The sequence below is a fragment of the Elgaria multicarinata genome, chromosome 5 (assembly GCF_023053635.1).
Source record: "Elgaria multicarinata webbii isolate HBS135686 ecotype San Diego chromosome 5, rElgMul1.1.pri, whole genome shotgun sequence".
Taxonomy (NCBI): Eukaryota; Metazoa; Chordata; class Lepidosauria; order Squamata; family Anguidae; genus Elgaria; species Elgaria multicarinata.
Genome location: NC_086175.1, coordinates 23,422,800 through 23,444,922, shown reverse-complemented (window position 1 = coordinate 23,444,922; position 22,123 = coordinate 23,422,800). Strand labels below are relative to the sequence as shown.

General features: G+C 39.9%; 1 protein-coding gene across 1 annotated transcript in view; it reads right to left on the bottom strand.

Moving 5' to 3' along the window:
* Positions 1–22,123, bottom strand: part of ABCC4 (ATP binding cassette subfamily C member 4 (PEL blood group)) — a 178,783-nt gene that overhangs the window by 43,519 nt on the left and 113,141 nt on the right. The window contains exons 22-26 of the mRNA XM_063126057.1: positions 21,596–21,715; positions 20,122–20,232; positions 15,881–15,981; positions 14,136–14,327; positions 8,099–8,254 (exon numbers count right to left, since the gene is read on the bottom strand). Coding sequence (XP_062982127.1) covers positions 8,099–8,254; positions 14,136–14,327; positions 15,881–15,981; positions 20,122–20,232; positions 21,596–21,715 — 680 coding nt within the window. The remainder of the gene's footprint in view (positions 1–8,098; positions 8,255–14,135; positions 14,328–15,880; positions 15,982–20,121; positions 20,233–21,595; positions 21,716–22,123) is intronic.

Below are 22,123 nucleotides of genomic sequence, written 5' to 3'. Positions count from 1 at the left end.
GTTGCACAACCTATTGTGCATTACACTTGTTTAAACTGTTGTGCAACCGGTTGTGCATTATGCTTGTAAAATCTGTCATTCAATCGGTTGCACATTACACTTCTGCAACCAGTTGTGCAACCAGTTGCAGAAGAGGGTGAACAAAGTGTTGTGCAAGCATAATGCACAATCAGTTGGGCAAACAGTTGCATAAAGCTTTTTTAAGTGTAATGCACAACTGTGTGAGCAACAGAAAGACTCGGAGGAGCTTTGGTTTGTGGAATGACACTGTTGTATACTGCCTATAAGGCCAAACTATGTGTTGCAACATGCCGCTTGGCCTGTAAATAATAATAATGATAATATAATTATTTCTTACACGCCTCTCCCTTTGGATCGAGGCGGGGAACAACATTAGTACAAGAATCAACACATCTTAAAAATTCTTGATTTCCCATTCATCTAAGTAGGCCTGCTGGAAAAGGCTAGTCTTCAAATCTGTCTTAAAATCACAAAGATAGTTAATTTTACGAATCTCGTCCAGCAGGCCATTTCACAATCTGGGGGCGACAGAGGAAAAGGTCCTCTGGGTAATGGATATCAGCCTAGTTTTGGCTGACTGGAGTAAGTTCTCCCCAGAGGACCTGAGTGTGCGGGGTGGACTGCATGGGAGAAGGTGATCCCATAGGTAACCTGGACCCAAACCATGTAGGTCTTTAAAGGTAATGACCAACACTTTGTACTTTGCCCGGAAACTAATTGGCAGCCAGTAGAGTAAGTAGGCCCACAAGTGTTGAAAAGAAGACTCCAGCTTCTTTTGAATGGCTCACTCAAGGGTACCCATTGCAGCTTTATTATAACAGTCCAATATAGCCTAGATGTATCCAACTGTCGCATGTGTCTTTGATCATCTCTATCTTTATAATAATTCAAATTGGACGTTTATTAAACTAGAGAAAGGGTATAGTACAGTGATTAACTGCCAACAAGATTACAACCCATGTAGCTATTTTCATTTTAATGGGCTGGTATACTAAGCCAAGTTACAAAGCACATCCAAAGCACATGGATAAAATATCTCCAAGCCGGTTCTGCCAAGTTATAAAGGTACTTAAAAATCAACACAGACTGAGTGAATGTACAGTATAATATAGGTTTGTATTTTCCTTAAATACAACCTATAAAATAGATTTTTCATTTAAAAATAATTTCTCCAGTGTGATTTTAATTACAAAACCTGTTGATCAAAAGAGTCCAGTAAAGCTTTAAAAAGAGTGAAATATTTTTCTCTCCCCAGAAGTCCCCCTTTTAAAAACAATACTTATTATATTATGCTATTGCAGGCAAGTTGAAATTATTGTTGATATGATTTCCCATCTCAATCTATTTTTATAGGTTAGCAAAATGGGAAATTTGAATTCATAAAATCTTTGCAACTGTTATAAAATTATAACAGCACACATGTACTGCAACAGTAGATAAGGATAATTTTAATTACTATTTCTGATACAGATTGTTATATTAAAATTGCCTGTTTCATGAGAGGAAGTTAATAAGCCAAACCTGTAAATAATTGTAAATTATAGTCAGGGAAATAGATAATACTGCATCAAAAGGCTGATGGAGACTAATACGAGCTTCATACAATCATATCCAAAGAACCAATTAGTAGTTTAAGAAGCGTTTTTTCTATGGACAGATGGTTATCTCAGAAGCGACCTGTTAAGTACAAAGCTGAAGATTCAATTCAATTGTTAAATGCCAAAGCATGGTTTGGGGATCAGGAGCACCACCATGACTTATCCGCATATCTCCCTCTGCTTGTATGCACTTCCACTTTCTGTCTTTGCTAACCATGGTTGCTGTGATGTCTGAACTTGCAAGCATCGCTTAGCACTTTGCCATCAAATCATGATTCAAAACCACAGAAGATACGAAGGACTTCCTTCTCTGAGAGACAGTTTGCCTGGGTTCGCATGACACATTAAGCCACGATGGATTGTGAACCTTGTTAGTGTCCGCGTGGCTTACCATGACATGCGAGCCCACACAGACGATTCAGTAGGGCTTGTCAACCACGCACAAGCCATCCTGAGAACCCACGGCTTGTCATAGAGCTGTTGAAGGTGCCTTGTTCTGAGGGTGGCTTCTCGTGGTGTTTGAACCTGGCACCACAGCTTATCCCAAGCAGCTATAGAACCACCTGGTAAGAGTGGCAAGAAAGCCCATGCCACTCCTAGCAATCTTGCCAATACCGCCTCCACTTATCCTCCTTTCTCGCCAGTCATGCTTGCCCCTCCCTGTTCTATCTGTTTTTTGAGTACTTACTTTGTTTGCCAGCTTCTGCCCCGCCCCACCCCACCCCACCCCACCCCACCCCCACCCCCACCCTCACCCCGATGCTTCTGAATTATGCAAATAGGGTTGTAATTTGTAATATAGCAGACAGAGTGCAGATTTGCCTGTCCACTATGTATCCGCCTGTCCACTGTCAAGGGAAATGCTGAAGTGCGGTAGGTGACATACTAGGAAATTGAAACGGATAGGCTGCACATAGGCCAATCTGCGCACACTTTAAAAAAAATGGGGTGGTTGAGGAATAATACTAGGAGAAAATACAAAGCCATTTCTGCAATTCAAAAGCACTGAAAAAGGAAAGGACGGGAGGAGTACAAAAGGGGAGGGAGGGAGAATAACTCCCATGTGGCAATGTTATCCTCTGGCTAGCATTGAATTGACATTTGTCAGTGTCCTTCCCCCCCACCTTTTCAACACTTCCCTGGGCCCTGATGATGTTGAGAGATGGGAGTTATTGCCCACTCCCCATCATGGCTCCTTTTAGGAGCAATTACTGCTGGGTTTTGTGTGCATCAGCAAATCTGTTCAAATCTCCCCGGCTCTCTCCATCTCATTCAGCCTCCTTCTGGGGAGGTTTGTGCATACGTAAAGGCTCGGAGCAGGGAGTTGAGGGAGAGATGGCACACAGCTCGTTGTAGGTTAAATAACCCACAACGAGCCATGGCGGATTGTCCAAACCTGGTTAATAGCTCCAGGAAAGGTGCATGCTGAAATGAGCAGGCTGTCCTTCATATAGCCAAGTCCTAAGCTGTTTAGCACGTTCCATTTGTACTTGAAAACAAACTTGGAGCCAAAGCAGGTATTTCAGCAGGGGTAAAATGTATCCAAAAAGTCCAAGTTCTCAACTAACTGCCACATTCTAAACCAAGTGAAGTTTCTGAGTAGTATTCAAAAGTGGTCCCATGTACCATATATTGCAGTAATCTAACCTAGATGCTACCAGCGCACAAATAAACTATGGCAAGGCTATTTCTTTCTAGGAGGGGCTGCAGCTGACATAACAGGCAAAGCTGATAGAAGGCACTTTGCCCCACAGAGCATCCAGAAGAAAAATCATATCTAACAGGACCCCTATGCTGTGAATCAACAACAGCTTGAACACACCCACACACACACCCATGGTCAGTTGAACTATGCACTGACAGAACTGTTGCCTTGATTGAGCTTTCATTTATTATCTCTCACCTAGCGCATTGCCAAATCTAGGCACTTATTTAGCACCTCCACTGCTAGGCACCTATTTAGCACCTTGCCCAGAAACTAATTGGCAGCCAGTGAAGAGATTTTACACCAGTTTTAAAATCTCTTCACTGGCTGCCAATTAGTTTCCGGATGAAGTATAAAGTGTTAGTTATTACCTGCATGGTTTGGGTCCAGGCTACCTGCAGGATCGCCTCCTCCCGTACAATCTGCCCTGCACACTCAGGTCCTCTGGGAAGAATCTACTCCAGTCTGCCAAAATTAGGCTAACAAGTATTACCCAGAGGACCTTCTTTTCTGCTGCTCCCAGACTCTGGAATTACCTGCCAGAGGAGACTTGTCAACTTAACAGTCTTAGCATTTAAAAAAGCTATAAAGACCAATTTATTCCGGCAGGCCTATCCAGTGTAATTTTTGGATGTTTTAATAATGTATACTATGTTTTTAATTCAGTTTTATGTATTTTATACTTATTGCTGTTCCCCGCCTCGATCCAAACGGAGGTGGGTAAGAATTATTATTATTATTATTATTATTATTATTATTATTATTATTATTATTATTATTATCCTGATCAGATGAAAGCACAATGGAATATCATTGGTATATTTATGATACTTCACTCCACATTCCTACGGAAGATTTATTTATTTAGAACTCCTAAAACCACAGAGGCTCTGTGGTGATGTAACATTTCCCATTGCTTAACCATGGAGTTGTAGGTTTTTGTATTTTGGGCATGTAGAGTAGTTTTGCATCAGGTTACCTGCGGTATTTGACTGTGGGAAGCATCTTGCCTATCCATGCTCTGCTTCCAACTCCCTCTTACACAAATTCTCCTTTTTCCTTCTCTTTGTAGCATTAACCAGTGTAGCATTATGCCTAAACAGCGGTTACAGATAAACATTTAACCATGGTTTTTACAAACTAACTTCAAGCACTGGTTTCGAGCCAACAGCAGTCAACGTCACTGTCGGCCCATATGTAACACCATACTGTGGGCGAATACTGGAAAGGTGACTGGAGAGTTCATATAGTAGTACAGAGTAGGAGAATCATACTGTGCAGCTGCTTTTAACACACACAGTGTTGTATTAATTAATTTATGGCAAGATAGTTCATGACCACATGGATGGCATCATCGTTATCATTCGAGTCCAAACATGTAACAGTTACTTGTCTTTATCCTCTCCTGAGAATGGGGTAAAAAAACCCATAAGCTTCTTTTCACCAAAGTAATTGTACCCACTAGCCTTTAGACATTTGAACCGGTCCTAGGGATTTGACGAAAACTTACTTACAACCCGCAAGATAAAAGTCAAAACATTTTTTTTTTCATTTTGTCAAACAAACTGTATTCCCACAACAGGAAGCATGTGCATCAATAATGTATGTACAATAAATATCTCTAAGGTTGGAAAGCAGAATAAGCTTCAAAGAATATCCTACCGCTTTAATGTGTATTCTTTTTTTTTCTGAACAGAGATTGGTATTTTACAATGCAACTCCCACCTGAAATAGCCTGGAAAAGGGCTTTCAGGACCCCGCAGCTATTGAATGAACTGATCATCGTCCATTTTCAAGAGAAAAGAACATTGTGCAAACACAAAGGCGGAAGAATTTAAGTCCATGTAAAGTCCTCTTTAGATACAAAAAGGTCACCAACTTCACTCAGTAGCACTACTGTGCATTAATGAAGCCTTCAGTGTTCAGAAACAAAGAGTGAGGCTGCATTAGGCTGCAATCCAATTGTATTTATTTGCTAGTAATAGCATACCTACCTCTTTCTGTGCTTTCTATTCTTTGTACAGAGGGGGAAGGGGGATAAGCCAAAGAGGGCTTTTAGGGAGCCATTCCGCTTGCTAAACTTTTTACCATGGTAGTTAAAAAAAAATACAATGGCAAAAAAGGGGGAATAAGGACCCCCACATAAAAGGTAATTACTGCCCCCTATCCCCATCCCCACTACAACTTATGTATGGATCAGTATGCAGTATACATACACACAGCATAAAACGTAATCTGACATGCAGGTTCCAAAGGCTCAGTTTGTGTCACAGCATGTATCAAAAGCAGCAAAATATAAGCCACAGAGTGATGAAGTCGTAAGGAGTAGGTGCAATCCATTTTTCAATTTTTTCTAGGGCGAATGCAGCTTCTAATCCATCAGAAATTAAATTACTTTCCTTGCAAATGTTGCATCCATGCTTCATGAGTATAGTCACATGCAAAAAATCAACCTAACATGATTGATTTCCAGGTGAATTTTATAAGCGAGCCCATGGACACAAATACTCCAACCCACAGCCTGTGACTTCCTAGCCCTCTCCACCCCCTGCAACTCTTCCTGCTCTTAGCACATGGCTTAGGAGATATTTCTCCAAAAAACCCAGTCACCATTTCAGCTCCCTCTTTCCTCACCCACCCCCATCATCCCCATTTCTCCTTCTTTCAGTTCCCTGCAAGTCAGAGCCAAGTACGTATTTTGAGCCCTAGCCTTCTTCTTGCCAAATGTAATCAAACTATCTTCTCCCTTGTCCACCATTTACTTTCTATAATGAGGCAAAACCTCAAGCTGGAGTCCCTCTTCCCACCTTAACTGTGGGCTCATCTACACCAAGCAGATATTCCGCTATGAAAGTGGTATATAAAAGGCAGGAGCCACAATACTGCTTTATAGTGGTATTGAAGTGTTGGGATCTATGACATATACCACTTTCATAGTGTTACATCCTGCTTGGTGTAAATGTGTCAAGGGCCCCAACAGTTGTCAGTGCACTTCATTACCACTATAAAAGCAGTAGTGTAGATCCTGCAGTGCACTTCAATACTGCTATAAAAGCAGTAGTGTGGCTCCTGCCTTTTATATACCGCTTTCATAGTGGAATATCCTGCTTGGTGTAGATGAGCCCTGTGTGGGTATTCAGGTTCTAAGACTGGTGGACTAGGGAGCCATGATGCAAATGGAACTTGTGTGGAGTCCCCCTCCCCTATTTGCCCCAATAAATCAGTTCTGGAACTTGTTTAGCAGCTAGTATGGTGTAGTGGTTAGAGTATTGTACTGGGACTTGGGAGACCCAGGTTCTAGTCCCCACTCAGCCTAAGCTACCTCACAGGGTTGTTGTTAGGATAATATGGAGGGGAATCATGTCTTCTACCTTAGACTCCTTGGGGGATAATTTGGGATATAAATGTAACAAATAAACACATAATTAAAATAAATATTTTGCCTTCATCACAGTATTTGCTTAATTTCAAAAATGTCTGACCGAAGGCAAATTCACACATAAGTGCCCATCACTTGATGGCCACAACACACTTGTAGTAACTGTCACATGTGAAATAGCCACCATACAGATTGATCTCCGCAAAGAGTTTCTATATCAGAACATTTTAAATACAAATACTTTTCAACAGAGGGAGCTTGTACAATCTGAAGAAACACCAAGGGATGCTTCTTATGATACTTTTTGTACTCAGGCACTGATGTCCAAGTAGGAAATTAAAGCATCTGTTTCAAGTGACATACATTTAAATTCTATAGCAATCGTAAGTAGTAACTGGGAAGGACAAGGCCACTGGTTTCATGTATTTTTCTGAGAAAAGCAAAGATTTAAAAACATGCACATCATTTACCAAGCTGCATGCATTTGGTGTGTGGGGACATTCCTTAATACAAAAGAATAGTAAGAAATGGAACTCAGTGATATAATATGAATATGGGAATCAGTTCTGAATCTTCTACATCAGCAGATAGAAAGTTTATAAACATTCTGTGACATCATGGCAACTTAGGACATTATTGATACATCATACTTGCAGTGTGCTGCAGAAAACAAAAACTGCACGAGTTCCCAATCCAGCCATCCCCAACGTGGTGCCCTGCAGATGTTTTGGACTACAGGTTGGGGAATAACGTGGTTCAGTTGATTTGAGCACCAAATCATGTGGTTCAGGTGCAACAAAACCATCCCAAAAGGACTTTATTGACATGATTAAAATCACTCAAATTAGTGGGTGATCGGTTTTGCACAAAGGGTGTGTCCTTAGTTAAACCAGGATAACAGAATACATGGGAACTGGTGGAAATGGGAAGGGGGAATCACAGCAATTTCACCAGCAGGCATTGTGTGTGTGTGTGTGTGTGTGTGTGTGTGTGTGTGTGAGTGAATGTGAACACACCCACCCCTCTGTATGATGCTAGAGTTCCCACTCCAACACCTATGTCCTTCCTGCAGAATACATCACCTTAGCCTGCAAACTTAATTCATTCTGCAGTGATAACTAATGATAGAAATAAAGCTGTTTGGGCATGACAGAAACACAGATAACAAAACTCTTAAAATAGTCATAATAATTTCACTTCATTTCAGTCAACGTTCAGAGAAGAGAGGATTAACATAGGCAAAAAACGAAGACGAAAAAATTCCACAATGCTATAAAAGATTCCTGGGAGGCTACCAACAGAGTGCAGAATAAAGATAAAGAAAATATTACAACCCTAAGGTTTCTGGAGAGCGCTGGACCTCTAAAATGTACTGATACACAAAGTAGGCTCTACCTGGGGTATGATTGAAATTTTCTTCCTCAAATCATGAAGTCCTAGTTCTGATGTCAAATACTTATCAATCCAAATTCTTCCTTCGGGCTCAGCCAACCGGAAAAGAGCAGCTATTAGAGAGCTTTTCCCAGCTCCTGTCCTTCCCACAATTCCAACCTGAAAGGAGAAGAAGAAGAAAAACACAACACACCAGTCAAGCTAGTTTCAATGAACAGAACATTTTTCTAAAGCACTGTTCATAATTAACTTGTACATTTTAGTTCTTGTTGGACAAGCTTTACAAACCAGTTACTAGAAAGATGAGGCAACAAAAGAAGATCACTATAAACACTGTTTTTTAAAACATCTTGTACCAGTAAGACCAGAAAAGAATTGAATGATATAAAGCCACTGTCAGACAGGCCCAAAGATTTCAGCCTCTGTTTCTCCAAGAGTGATATGGATAAGACAAAAGCTTTCCCTTAATAACATCTAAGAAGCTGGCATCTATTTCATTAAGATTTCCACCCTCTCCCTTAAGGCATAACTGTCTTGTCTCAGCTGCTTAAATTGATCTTAAATTTTAATGCTATTTTATATTTGTTTCTAAATATATCATTGCCTACCCCAACCCTTCGGGAACGGAGTGGCTTATAAACCATTATTAACATTTTCTTTGGGACAGGAATAACATTTCTTTCTTTCCTCTCATCTAGCCTCAGAGCAAGTCTCATGGGTAGGTCATTGTGTGTGTGTTTTCCCATTATAAAAAAAATGGGAAACTGAGATTAAAAAGGTATTGGCCCAAGACTACTGAATTAGAATAAAAGATAGGTTATTCCAGGTCCAAAGTCCACTATACCAGCACAGACCTGAACTAGCGGTGTTACACTCATTTATTGGCAAAAAAAAAAAAAAAAAGCATGATACATACAGTATAACACAGTTTGGGATTTCCCAATAACTGCTATTTCATTAACACTAAACAATTTTTGAAGACCTTCTACCAGATTCTGGTAACAACACTGAAACTAAAATCAGAATCCTAGTTCATAATTTAAAAAATATAAGCAATTTGCTAATGGTTATGATTTAAAAATAAATAAATACACCATTGTGTGACTGGGAACAAAGAATTGTTTTCCAATTTAATACTGTTTTAGAGTAATCCCAGAACTGTATGTTATAAGAGAGAGGGGGGGACTGGGTTCACATGTCACGATAACCCACGTTGGGTTAAATAATCCATGACACCTTATTTAACCCATCACATCTTATTGTGTCGTGTGGTGGGATTTTTTTTTAACCTATGATACCTAATTTGGCCAAAATAAGCCACTCTGATGACCCATGGTCTGCAGAGTGGGTTATTTAAGCCATTGTGGGCTATTGTGCCATGTGGCGGTCACCATGGGTTATTTTGGTTGTCTAAAGAGTCGTTTGGCAAAAGAAATCAAAATCTCTGCCACCACTCTTCTGCTGCCCCTTACGCCTGGAACGCTCTTCCAGAACATCTGAGATCCACAAGTTCAATTGCAGCTTTTAAAGCTCAGCTAAAAACTTTTCTTTTTCCTAAAGCTTTTAAAACCTGATGTTGTTTGGACTCTATACTGTTAGTTTTACCCTACCCTGTGCCTGTTTGCATTCTCTTCCCCTCCTTATTGCTTTACTATGATTTTATTAGAATGTAAGCCTATGCAGCAGGGTCTTGCTATTTACTGTTTTACTCTGTACAGCACCATGTACATTGATGGGTGCTATATAAATAAATAATAATAATAATAACACTCTCCTCCAGCTAGCTGGTAACTTTTTCTATGATCTGCCTAGCAACCGATTGTGCACCCAGCCCAATCCTGCCCTAACCCTCCTCCCAGCACTGTGCTCAGCAAGCTCCCCAAGTGCCAAAAAAACATTGCAGTCAGGTAGCAGCAATCAATGGCTACTAGCCCTGATGGTTGTGTACTATCTCCAGTATTCGAGGCAGTAAGCCTATGTGCACCAGTTGTTGGGAAACATGGGTGGGTGGGGGGTGCTGTTGCACCATGTTCTGCTTGTTCATCCCTGGCCGATGGCTGGTTGGCCACTGTGTGAACAGAGTGCTGGACTAGATGGACCCTTGGTCTGATCCAGCAGGGCACTTGTGTTCTTACACACAGTTTTCATCTTGCCTTGTGTGCAACCCTGCTAGGTATATGCTGTATATGAAAGAGAAAGAGAGAAAGCATGAAAAAACGAGAGCGAAACCTCTGTGAGCTCAAGTTCCCACTAGGAATGGACAGATCAATCCATTTTTATATACACATTGGGATGTATTTGAGCTGGAAACTGTTATCACAAAATTCAGAGAAGTGTGAAATCCAAAGTACGACTATATTCCAACCCACACATTAACCTGGGAGGTGTGAATCAGATCAGTTCGTATTGGAATTCAGAAAGAAGCATTCCTAGTATCTACCCCTACCTGTCTGTAGTTACTCCTCAAACTTGGCACCTTATTAGCATCTGAGAGCCAGTGTGGTGTAGTGGCTAAGGTGTTGGACTGGGAATTGGGAGATCCGGGTTCTAGTCCCCACTCAGCCATGGAAACCCACTGGGTGACTTTGGGCCAGTCACAGACTCTCAGCCCAACCTACCTCACAGGGTTGTTGTTGTAAGGATAAAATGGAGAGGAGGAGGAGGATGTACACCACCTTGGGTTCATTGGAGGAAAAAAGGTGGGATATAAATGCAATCATCATCATCATCTACTTGGCCCACGTAATTTTGCCCTCAACTCTGCATTGGGTATTGTTGGATCATTCAACCATTCCTGATCCAGTAACAATGCAACAAAATTATTTTCTTTCAGAGGGAATTTGAATACTGGGTCATTGCACAGAGATTGCTTCCTTCCAATCAGAAGCATTTAGAAATGTATATATGAGAAACTGCAATCTATGAGGCTCTTAAAATATTTATTTTGACCCTGGGATTGTATCCTGAGAGAAATTGAACAGGTCTCACTCCCTTATGCATCCTTCCCCACTTCTTCTTAATGTGTGAAGGTGAACACCCAAAATCAAGAGGTTCTGCAGGTTTCTGATTGTAGGATCTGCTCAACCTTGTGAAATGAAAACCTCTAGGAAACAATTATTTTGCTGCTCTTCCTCTTTCCTGTTGGAGATCAAAGCAGATATTTAAAAGTATGTATGATTTTTTTTAAAAAAAACTAATTTCTTCCAGCTTAGATTTTAAACAGAATAAAAAGGGGGAGGTGCTATGATTTCTGAAAGAGGGTCTCCTAGAAATTGTCTCCCATCAGATGCAAAGCTATGAATGAAAATGTTGGGGAGGAAAAGAGAAAACAAAACCAACAATGCAGAATTTGGTATAAGAACAAAAGAGTTCAAGTGTTTCCTCTGATGTCACTGATGTACAGTAGTACATTAGCAGCATAAAAGCACTTTATAAAAATTGATACTTAAAATAAAAATGCAGCTGCTCTGTTCATTGTCGAATAGTCTTCTTTCAAGCTGGCATACAATGAAAAGGAACACACTGAGCATGTCAAAAGAAGGTTTATATTGTTTTGGGCAAAGTGTCTGTGAGCTACTAACAGCAACAGGGAATTTAGGATAGTGAGAGTGCTTTCTTTAAAAATCATATTCTTTAGAAGGATTAATGAGCAGATTATGTGTTCAACATAACCCTTTCCTGCCAATATCCTAATAGGAAGCATGTGTATTAATCTGAGTGTAAGAGAACCTATGCATGTTTACCTGCAGAACCAAGTCCAGGATTACTAAACTATGGGCCCTGTTTATTCTGCATAACAAGGTTACATAATAAGGGGCCCATAGCTCAGGATGACAGAGTACGTGATTTGCACGCAGAAAGTCTCAGTTTCAATCGCTGGCTTCTCCAGGCAGGGAATGTACAGAAACCTTGAAACTCTCTAGAGCTGCTGCCAGTCAGTGTTGACAATACTGGGCTAGATGGACCAAAGGTCTGCCTCAGTATAAGGCAGCTTCCTATGTTACCATGGCCCTGTTCAGAAGACACCTTAAACCATGGCTTTAATCACAGTGGTTAAGCCAGAAAGCCGAGCTTTGTTCAGAAGAAACCTTAAACCCTGACTTTAACCACAGTGAATAAGTCTTTTTGCCTTAGTCACTGCGGTTAAAGTCATGGTTTAAGGTGTCTTCTGAACACGACCCAGCTTTCTGGCTTAACCACCATAGTTAAAGCCACTGTTTAAGGTGTCTTCTGAATGGGGCCTATGTATATTTACCAAAAAAAAAGACCCCATAATGCCCAGACACACAATGGAGTGATGCAACAACAACAAATCTCTATTGCAGTCAATAGAACATTCCAACACACCAAATAAGTTACATACAAAAGGACAGAGGGTTCATTTAGCTTTTAAACAGACAGTTAGTCATAGAGGGGCTAATAGAAATCGCCAGGTTCAAAAATTTGGCCACATGCTCAGTAATTGACTTGTCTGAGCTTAGAAGTTAACGAGTACGATCAACTCGGCAGGGCTTTCAACCTTTATGCAAAAGGAGACTAGAGATGGTACAGAGAAGCACAACATGTCTACTGAGAGTATATACGTTTACTCAGAAGTAAGAACCACCAAGTTCAATGGGACTCTGAGTGTATAGGACTCTAGCCTTAAATTAACGCTAAAGTTTTGGGGAGGGTTTGGGCATTTTACAAAACAAAAGATAGAAGCTCTTTAGTAAAGAGAAAAATAATGTCCCTTAACTTAAAAACAAACACCCACACATATCTACATACATCTATTTTGGCTAGGTAGAGTAAGAGAAATAAATGATTCCATTTACAGAAGAAATGCAAGTGAGCATAGAATGCTATCCATACGATATAGTGCCAAACAACAACAAGATGGTCTTCTAAAGCATTCCTCTATTGAGAGAAAATGCTTCAGAGTGTGGAACCCTACGTTACGATGACAAAGCCAACAGCACTATTCCAGCAAAAAAAGCAAGGGGGAAAGACCCCCCCCCCAAAAAAGCAGGCAGCATTGAGCTACTGTCTAAGCAACATATTCTCCCTCTTATTTCTCATCTTTTATTTTGTTTGTTTCTTCCCGTGAAATGTAAATCTCCTTATCCGCTATTAGAATGGCTTATTACTACTGCAAGAGAGCTGGCCCAAAGGCAAGTAGGAGTATGAAAGAGATAAACAGACACACTGTGTAAAACCTCAAGAGCTTCAACTCTCACCCATCTTTTCCCCATGAAGTCATCTCTCTGCAATAAAAGACAGGCTGGGTTTTTTTAGTTTGGAAAATTATTCTTTCAGAAATCAATTGGGAATGAGAGGGATGAGAAAGCATGTCAGAAACGCAAGAAGCACCATCAGAGAAGGTACTCAGTAAGGCATCTGTAATCTAATTCACATCCTAAAAAAGGATATCGTAACTCCAAAAAAAAAACCCCCACCCCTCTATCACTCTAGCAAAAAAGTAAGTAAAAAAAAAAGCCCTGACCACTCACCCACCACTCCCGATGTCCCTGCACTCCCCCCAGCCCGGCTCCTTCCCTCTACTGATCCCTGCTACTCGTGGGGAGGAGGAAAGAAGCCAGTATGGATGCCCACACTGCCCACGGTCCTTGGGATCGTCCTGGGATCGCGGGAAAACCCGGGGGAAAAGTGGTCCCAGAAATCCCAGGGAAATGGAGGGATCGTCCCTGCCTGCTCCCACGATCCTGTGTGAGTACACAGGGACAATCCAGGGATGATCCCGGGGGAAAGGCAGTTGTAGACATGCCCTAGGATTGCCATGTTTCTATAGTTCGCTGGAGATTAGCCATTGCCTAAGTGAGTCCCAAAGATTCAAAGTCTACATTACCTCCAGGACTTACCCTTTCTACAACCACGGTAACTACAAGACATGGACAGCCAAAGACAACAGGAAATAAATTTAAGATTCTTTAACTCTGTGAAACTTATGCAACTACTCTTCCTGAAAGCAGGAGAACATAACTTCTAGTTTAAGTCTAGGGAATATAACCATTGATAAGTAAAAATACCAAATATGTACCTTCTCTTTTGACTTGATTAAAGCAGATAAATGTCTTAGCACCAAAGGACCATCTATGCTGTAAGTGAAGTTCAGATTTTCAAATGCTATAACACCTTCATTTGGCCACTCCAGGGGTGGACGCTTGTTTGACTCCCAAGGTGCCTCCTTTTCAAGGTCTGTGTATTCCACTACTCGTTCTACAGAGATCATCTGGAAAAGAGCAACATACTCTCATGCATGGATACTTGCTGAAATCAACAATCTGCAATTACATAAATTAGTTAGTTCAGAATTAATTTTCTGGTCACCAGGATTGGATTCATAAACGCACAACCTTCTTTCAATCCCAAGGACTTCTCAGATCTATCTCTTTTTTTCTCTCCCATAACCCTAACCAACCAGAGCCACTCTCAGAAGATGGGACAAAAAGAGATGGTGTGTAAAGTTTCACAAAGAAACAGGTGTATCAAAAGGTGGGACCTTAATCCAGATTAGGGATGGCCATTGAGGGGGAAATCAGCCCTTTTTAGGCTCACCGGATTTCCCTGGAGACCCACTTCAGCCTGCATTTGTGAGCTGAACTGTGGGCTTTTCATCAAAATCAAGAACTCTTCTCAGAGTTTCCCCCCCTAAATTCGACATTGTGTAATTTGAACAAATTGTGGCCGTAAAATGCTTAATTTTAGCAAATGAAGCATATTACAGCCACGAAGTATGCTAATTACTGCCACAAAGTATGCAAATTAAGGCCACAATTTATGTAAATGTCAATTTAATAAAGAGAAGGGCATAGTCATTACATTGACCTCAGTGCTGTGGGCCACAGTGATCTTTTTAATATCCCTCAAAAACCCAAAAACCTATCAGTAATAATAGGAATTTTTAAAACCAGAACTTTTGCTCTGTATTTGTTGTTGCATGACCCAATTCTCATCACTGGAAGACCATGCCCATTCCTACTATTATCTCTTCAGTTTTATATTTAGATATTTCAACATGTTCTTGGATAGAGACTGATGGCTCCAACTATTACAATTTGTGGCACTGGATTTTTCACATTCCACGGGCATCTCTGCTCTGTCTTTTTTCACAGAAGTAAATGGTTCCCATTCTTAGTAAGTGTAAATAAATAGACTTTGACATATTGATTAAAAGTTCACCAATAATGTTCCATGTTGTAGTCTGAAGGGGGGGAAACCCTGAAAGTATATATGGACTCATTTTAAGATATGTGCAAAGTTCCAACAAAACTCAAATTATGTTTATGCACTTTGAAGTTTCCATTAGGTTCTAAGAAAAAAAAATGTGGACAAAGATGCTTTGGAAAGCAATAGCATTTAGCTTAGGGTGACCATATGAAAAGGAGGACAGGGCTCCTGTATCTTTAACAGTTGTATTGAAAAGGGAATTTCAGTAGGTGTCATTTGTATATATGGGGAACCTGGTGAAATTCCCTCTTCATCACAACAGTTAAAACAGCAGGTGCCCTGCCCTCTTTTAAATCTGGTCACTCTAGTATAGCTCCTGCAGCTTTAACTGCTGTGATGAAGAGGGAATTTCACCAGGTTCTCCATATATACAAATGACACCTGCTGAAATTCCCTTTTCTATGCAATGGTTAAAGAGACAGGAGCCCTGTTCTCCTTTTCATATGGTCACCGTAATTTAGCTACAATGCCCAAGGAACTGACAGGCCATGGACTGTTTTCAAGCCACAACAAAAGAGATTTTAAAACCTTTAAAAGAAGAATAATGAATATTACCAGGTTTTCAACTTCAGCACTTTGCCGAACTCCCCACTGGAACATTCCCATGAGAGTGATTGCATAGGACAAAGCTAAACCAACTTGACCCGCATCTAGTGCTATTAGGTGAGAGAAAAGGCAAGATTCAAAACTATATTCAAATTTTTTCATACTTTTTAAACAACAACTAATTTTGTTTAAGTGCTTAGTAATTTAGTTCATATAAAACAGAACATACAAAATTAAAAAAAATTCAATACAATTAAAATCCCCTACACTATGTGTGTGTGAAATTAAATGAGGAAGCATGTAATGACATGAAGGGAAATTTGTGAAGTATACACATAAAAACAAGTTAATCAAAAGGGTTGTTGAGCATCTTTACTTGTAGTGTCACATTTTAAAAAAATCCTAACACTTTTAAACAAATATGTCCCATTACAGATGTCTGACTTGTCAGCAGAGAATAATTCATTCAGCTGCTGGGCTTAACCCAATTTCAGGAAACTGATAATGCAAATGAAGAACTGGAGCTGAAATGTATGTAAGGGAGAGGATTTCATTTGTTTGCACTGTTGACAATCTACTCTTTAAAAAAACCTACCTCTCCTGCTTCCCATGTATATTAGAACGAAGCTACCAGAGGTAGCAACTCTGGCGTTGTACTTAGTGGTGCGTTGGACTACATGTATCAATATTCAAAGCTTCCTACTCCACCCAGCTGAATCGTTTGGATAATGGACATTTTGTCTCAAAGTTTGGAAGATAGGAGGGCTTTTTTGCCAGACATACCATGAAGGGAAAATTCTTCCCATATAAGAACAGAACCAGTGGCCAGAGGATCAGCAAGAGAAGGGCCATCATCTAGTCCTTCTGCTGCTCTCCGCTCCACCCAACTGGCAGGAAGTGCTTAATAATTGTCTTGACCTCTTGCTTTGAGGTTTGGGAGTCAGGGAACCTTTTTGCCAGGCATAATGTGAAGAGAAGAGGAGCAAGTTTCTACCCACTTAAGAGTAGGATGGGTAGTTAGGTGTTGTAATTAGAGCTATGAAGAACATCTGGTAAACCTTATAATGCCTTCCATGTGGTGTATCTCCAAGAAGAATTAACAGCTGTTGATGCATTGTGAGATGTGGAATTAGAGGTATTTATGATTGTAGGTAACTGTGGGTCTGAGTCCTGTAAGAATTTTTAGGACTATTTAGTATTATTAAGAGGGGAAATTAAAGTATTGTATAATTTTAACTGATTTCTGGATATAATTAGTTGATGGATTATTGGAACTAACTAGTCATTGGATGAAATTAAGTGAGATTTCTTTTTTATTTTAATTGCTAACTATAATAACCTTACCATCTGTAATTTGGATAACTTAAAATTAGCTGACTTGCTCTTAAATTCTTTTTATTCCTTTAATTCTTATTACTATTTTATTTTTTACTGACAGCTACTTATGAGATTTTGTGAATGTTGTATCTCTTATATTTATCATTTGAATATTTGCCATAGACTAATGAACTAGGAAATAAGTAGTTAAATTTATGGGCTAATAGTCTTAAGGGAAAATTTCCAAGTAATTGATTAGAATGCATATGAGGTGACCAAAAATTCAAGACTTAAAGGGGGAGAAAGAAGGTCTGGATCCTGTATTGCTGATTTTTTAAGAACATACTTAATAAAGAACTTCAGAATTTTGAATAAAGATTAGCTGAAAAGTTAAAATAAAAAATAAAAAATCTTGGAATTAAATTAGAGGACAGACATAGTAGTATTTGTAAAGTCTTTCCTCAGATTAAGGAAAAGAGAGTAAACGTAAGTTTGACATACAGAAGAATGATAAAGAAAACTTCTAATTATTATTATTATTATTATTATTTATATAGCACCATCTATGTACATGGTGCTGTACAGAGTAAAACAGTAAATAGCAAGACCCTGCCGCATAGACTTACATTCTATTAAAATCATAGTAAAGCGATAAGGAGGGAAAGAGAATGCAAACAGGCACTGGGTAGGGTAAACAGGCACAGGGTAGGGTAAAACTAACAGTATAAGGTCCAAACTAAGCAGCCCATGGATTCCACATATGTCTTGGACTGTAAAATAATAGTGAAAAAATATGAATAGACTTTAAGAGTGCTACTCTCTTTATTTTTCCCTCTCTGTTGTTTTTGTTTTGGAAAACTAACAAAATCTTTCTTTTAAAAAAAGAATCTTATTTGGAAAAGAGGGACAAATACTTGAATGCTCAGCTTTCTAATATTTTTGAGGAAAACTCTAGGAGTAAAACTAGGAGAGAGCAGAAAAAAGATTTGAATACCTTGAACATACCAGGATAAATTAACAGGATAATTTAAAACAAGCACATAAAGCAATATTTGAAGTAAGGAAGGAGTTTGCTAATTATAAAGATGAGGTAGAAACGCTAGAAGATAGAAAAAAGTCAAAAATAAATGAAGAGCCCAAACTTTTGCCCAATACTGGTTTATTGTTAAATAACAACATAAATAATATTGTGAAGAAAAGCCAAGACAAATTAACGAACAGCATAGAGAGTAAGCTGAACTTTTGGTCAACTATTCCTACAGCTGATGGGCAGAACTGCTACAATGAAAACGAATTTTTACATTGTATTTCATATTTATCTATGATTATATTTTTGATAATTGATGATTTTGGCTTACCTCAAGATTTGGTTGGAATGGAAAACAAATGCTGATTTGTTTCATACGTTTTGTACATATCCATTATTAATAAATTTTGGAGAGAGGTAATTAGAATAACTGAAGAAGTCATAGGCCATTCTTTATCAGTAGATCTCAAAATGGTTGTTCTAGGTTATTTGAAGAATCTAGTACCAGGATTTGATTATTAACAGAAGCTCAAATATGTATAGCCAGCAGCTGGGGGGGGGGAGTAATAATCCTCTCATTTTGGAATTTAAAGATAGGGCATATTGTGATCCTGTCCAAGGGAGTGATCCTATGTCTCCTAGACAGAGTCTGGGGGGACATAGGATTTTTCAGTTTTCTGGTCCCAAGCACAGAGCCAGGAAACTGTGCTCCCTGCCCCCTCACAGGCAGCACGGGTTGAACCATGGTGGCTGCCTCTTCGTGCCTGGTAGTACAGAGAGGGAGAAAAGGGAGTGGGTGGGGAGCTGACCATGCAAGCTGGTTTAGAGAGCTTCCTAAGCAATGTGTGGCCTCCCGCTCCAAAAGCCCCCAGCTAGACAGCCGAAACTGGCCACTGTCATGTCTAACCTACTGCCCCTGTTTCAGGAGAAGGGGTTTTGGGTAATCAATCAGAATCAGATTCAGAACTAGAAGACGCAGCGCCAGACACCAGCCAGACTGTACCAGTGGGGGAGGAAGCTCTCACGGGAGATTCCTCAGCTGGAAATCAGCCCACTCCAGAGCTTATCTCCTCAAGGCCAAATCCTACACCCTCAGAGGGAAACGAGGGAGGTTCCGGGGGTGACCATTCTGAAACACTAACTGATGCTAGAATCAGCCGGAAGCTCAAATGCACAGCGGGTAAAGAGGCTGTGAGAAAGTCGGAGAGATTGCGCCAGAACCTACCACCGCAACAGGCCCTTTGAAGTATGGGCATTTGAGAATAACTTCTCTCTCTCTTCTTGAACAGACAATTATCTTGCTTAGTTTGCATAGTAATTGCTTAGGGCGTCATTACAAAGAGGTAGACTCTATTCAGGTTAAAGAGACATTTGTTGCTTAATAAAAGTTTTGTGGATTACTTAGCAAGTCTCATCATTTGCCTCCCACTGAAAGGGAGGGACACGACAGCCATCTAGCCAAAAAAATAGGATGGACAGTACACAGAGGAGATGATCCCCTCCGTGCTGCAGCCACCTTGCATCAGATTGTTGTAAGTCCCTGAGTTTTGGAGGCTTACAAGTACCCAGGATGCAATCAATAGGATTGCACCCTAAGAAAATTTATTATTTAAAAATCAGAGAGAGGGTAAAACTGAGGAATTTATGAGAAAATTAGTGGATTTTGTTTGCAGCATACTGGAGTAATAATTTTCAGGATGCCATTTAACCTCTTATATTTTGTTTGTTTGACATAAATAATTCTGACTTCCATATGGATAATTCATAGTGTGAAGATTTTTAGGAACTAATATTAAATTTGGGTGAGCTGTCCATTTTATATATTTGTAAGAAATAAAAATAGTTTAAAAACAATAATGCAAATTAAGTTATAAAATGGAAACCACTCCTCAATAATTAAACTTACTCCGTGCAAGAAGCAAAGAACCAAATGCAACCACCACCACAAAGATGGCACAGATGGCATCCAGGCGGACAGCAAACCATCGAGAGGTCGTCAAAAATAAGAACCAGGCCTCTGAAAAAGAAGAAGTCAAGGTTTAAAAAACAAAAAAAGTTACGTTATTCATTCACTGAAATCCAACTCAAAAGAGCCATATGACTGCACAACTTCAGCAGCATCTTTCAAGACCAATTTGGAAAGTTCAGCCAGAATGTCCAATACTCCATGACAATCTAAAGCATGGCATTTTCTTTTGCTTTGCCAGAGACAATTCCATTTTAGTTGTAAAGATAAATGAAAACAATTGCGTTGCTCAATAAAGATGGAGTAACATGTTAAAATTGGTTAAAGTTCTACTTTAACAAGTGGGACCTGCAACACAATGTTGCAGTGTATATCCACACCTTAAGAGGACTGATCCTCTTGAAGGCCTCATTCAGCCAGGAATAGAATCCTTATTGTGTTGTCCAGATCTCTGGGGTGGATCCCAGAGTGGGGAAGGATGAAGGACAATTTCTCCCACCCCAAAGGCCTTCCCTTGCTAGGCTATAAAGCAACAGAGATTGTACAGTTTTAGAGGATTTTGTGGCTTGTTGGCCATACTGCCTGGGGATGGGGCAAGTGGTAGTCCAACACATCTGGAGGGCAACAAGGTTGAGGAAGGCTGATATATATGGTATCTTGTGACGTTTTTAAAAAAACCAAGCATATATGAAATAATTTAACTCCTCTTTAATACAAATGGATGTCAATATCAGAATTTTTTCTCTAGATTTAAATGGTATTGTGAACGCCTGCAACAAAAGAACAAGCCACAAGGAAAGCTTTTTATACATCTGGTGGCCTTTTCTCGAGCCTTCTCAGTTGTGTAAAATTCAAATGCTCAGGCGTAAATCACCCATGGGGAGGCTCCAGCTCATACCAACAGCAGCCCCAACCTTCCTGAATGACCTATGAGCCTGCAATGACACCACAAACTCCCAGAAGCAAATGTGGCAGGACCAATGTATGTACGTCTGGGCCTCTAATGGATGGCACAATGGTCCCAATGAGCATTTCATAAAATTTTCACAAATACTGAGTGAGGCTTTTGCACTACATGGGGATAAGAGTTATCGAGAATCCCCAAAAGGAAGTTAGGCAAAATGAAGAACTTGCTTCCATCCCTGGCACAAGGCTAGGTGAAGCTAGGGAACAAGGAATGAGCAAGGTCACATGGGCTTAAGGCAAATGTTAACATCTCCAAAAAGGCATTTAAAGAAGGCTGAGACACATGCAAAAACTAAAAGATCAGCTTCACTGGCCCAGCTTCTATCAATGATAAACATCTGCATGTTAAACTGACTGGGATGGGAGGAGGCCCGACAAGTGGTATAGTCCAGGAGAAGCCGTGCCGCTTCATTCTTCGGAACTCAAAACCCTTTATTTCTTTACAAACCTGTGTGAAGATCTTGGTGAGCATCAAATAATTCTTGGAATCTTTGCTCTGCTTTAAATGCACGGATTGTCCAAAGTCCCTGGAGAGATGACGACAAATGAGAGAACACCGGACTTCGAGCTGCAAGATGGAGGTTAAACAATATCATCTCTCAAGAGTACTGTTTGGCTATGCTGACCTTTCATCCTGCTACTAGATATTTCTGGCACTGAACCAACTGAATAAATACATTGTATTTATTACTCAAATAATAAAACAAAGATAGTTTTCCTCCAAAATTACATTAATCATGCTTCTCATTTAAAAAAAACCCACCACACTGTTCCGTTATTCAGAATTCTCAGAATACACTACTTAAATTGATATAAACTAACATAATTATGAAGATTAGATTAGATATCTGATATGCCTAGGGCAATTTGCACTGTGCATTCATTGCATTTCCCTAACTTTATGTCTGTTTCATTAGAAGAAGTTGACACATTTTGGGTGGCCTTAGTGGTCAAACAAAACGTTGTGGTTGCCAGG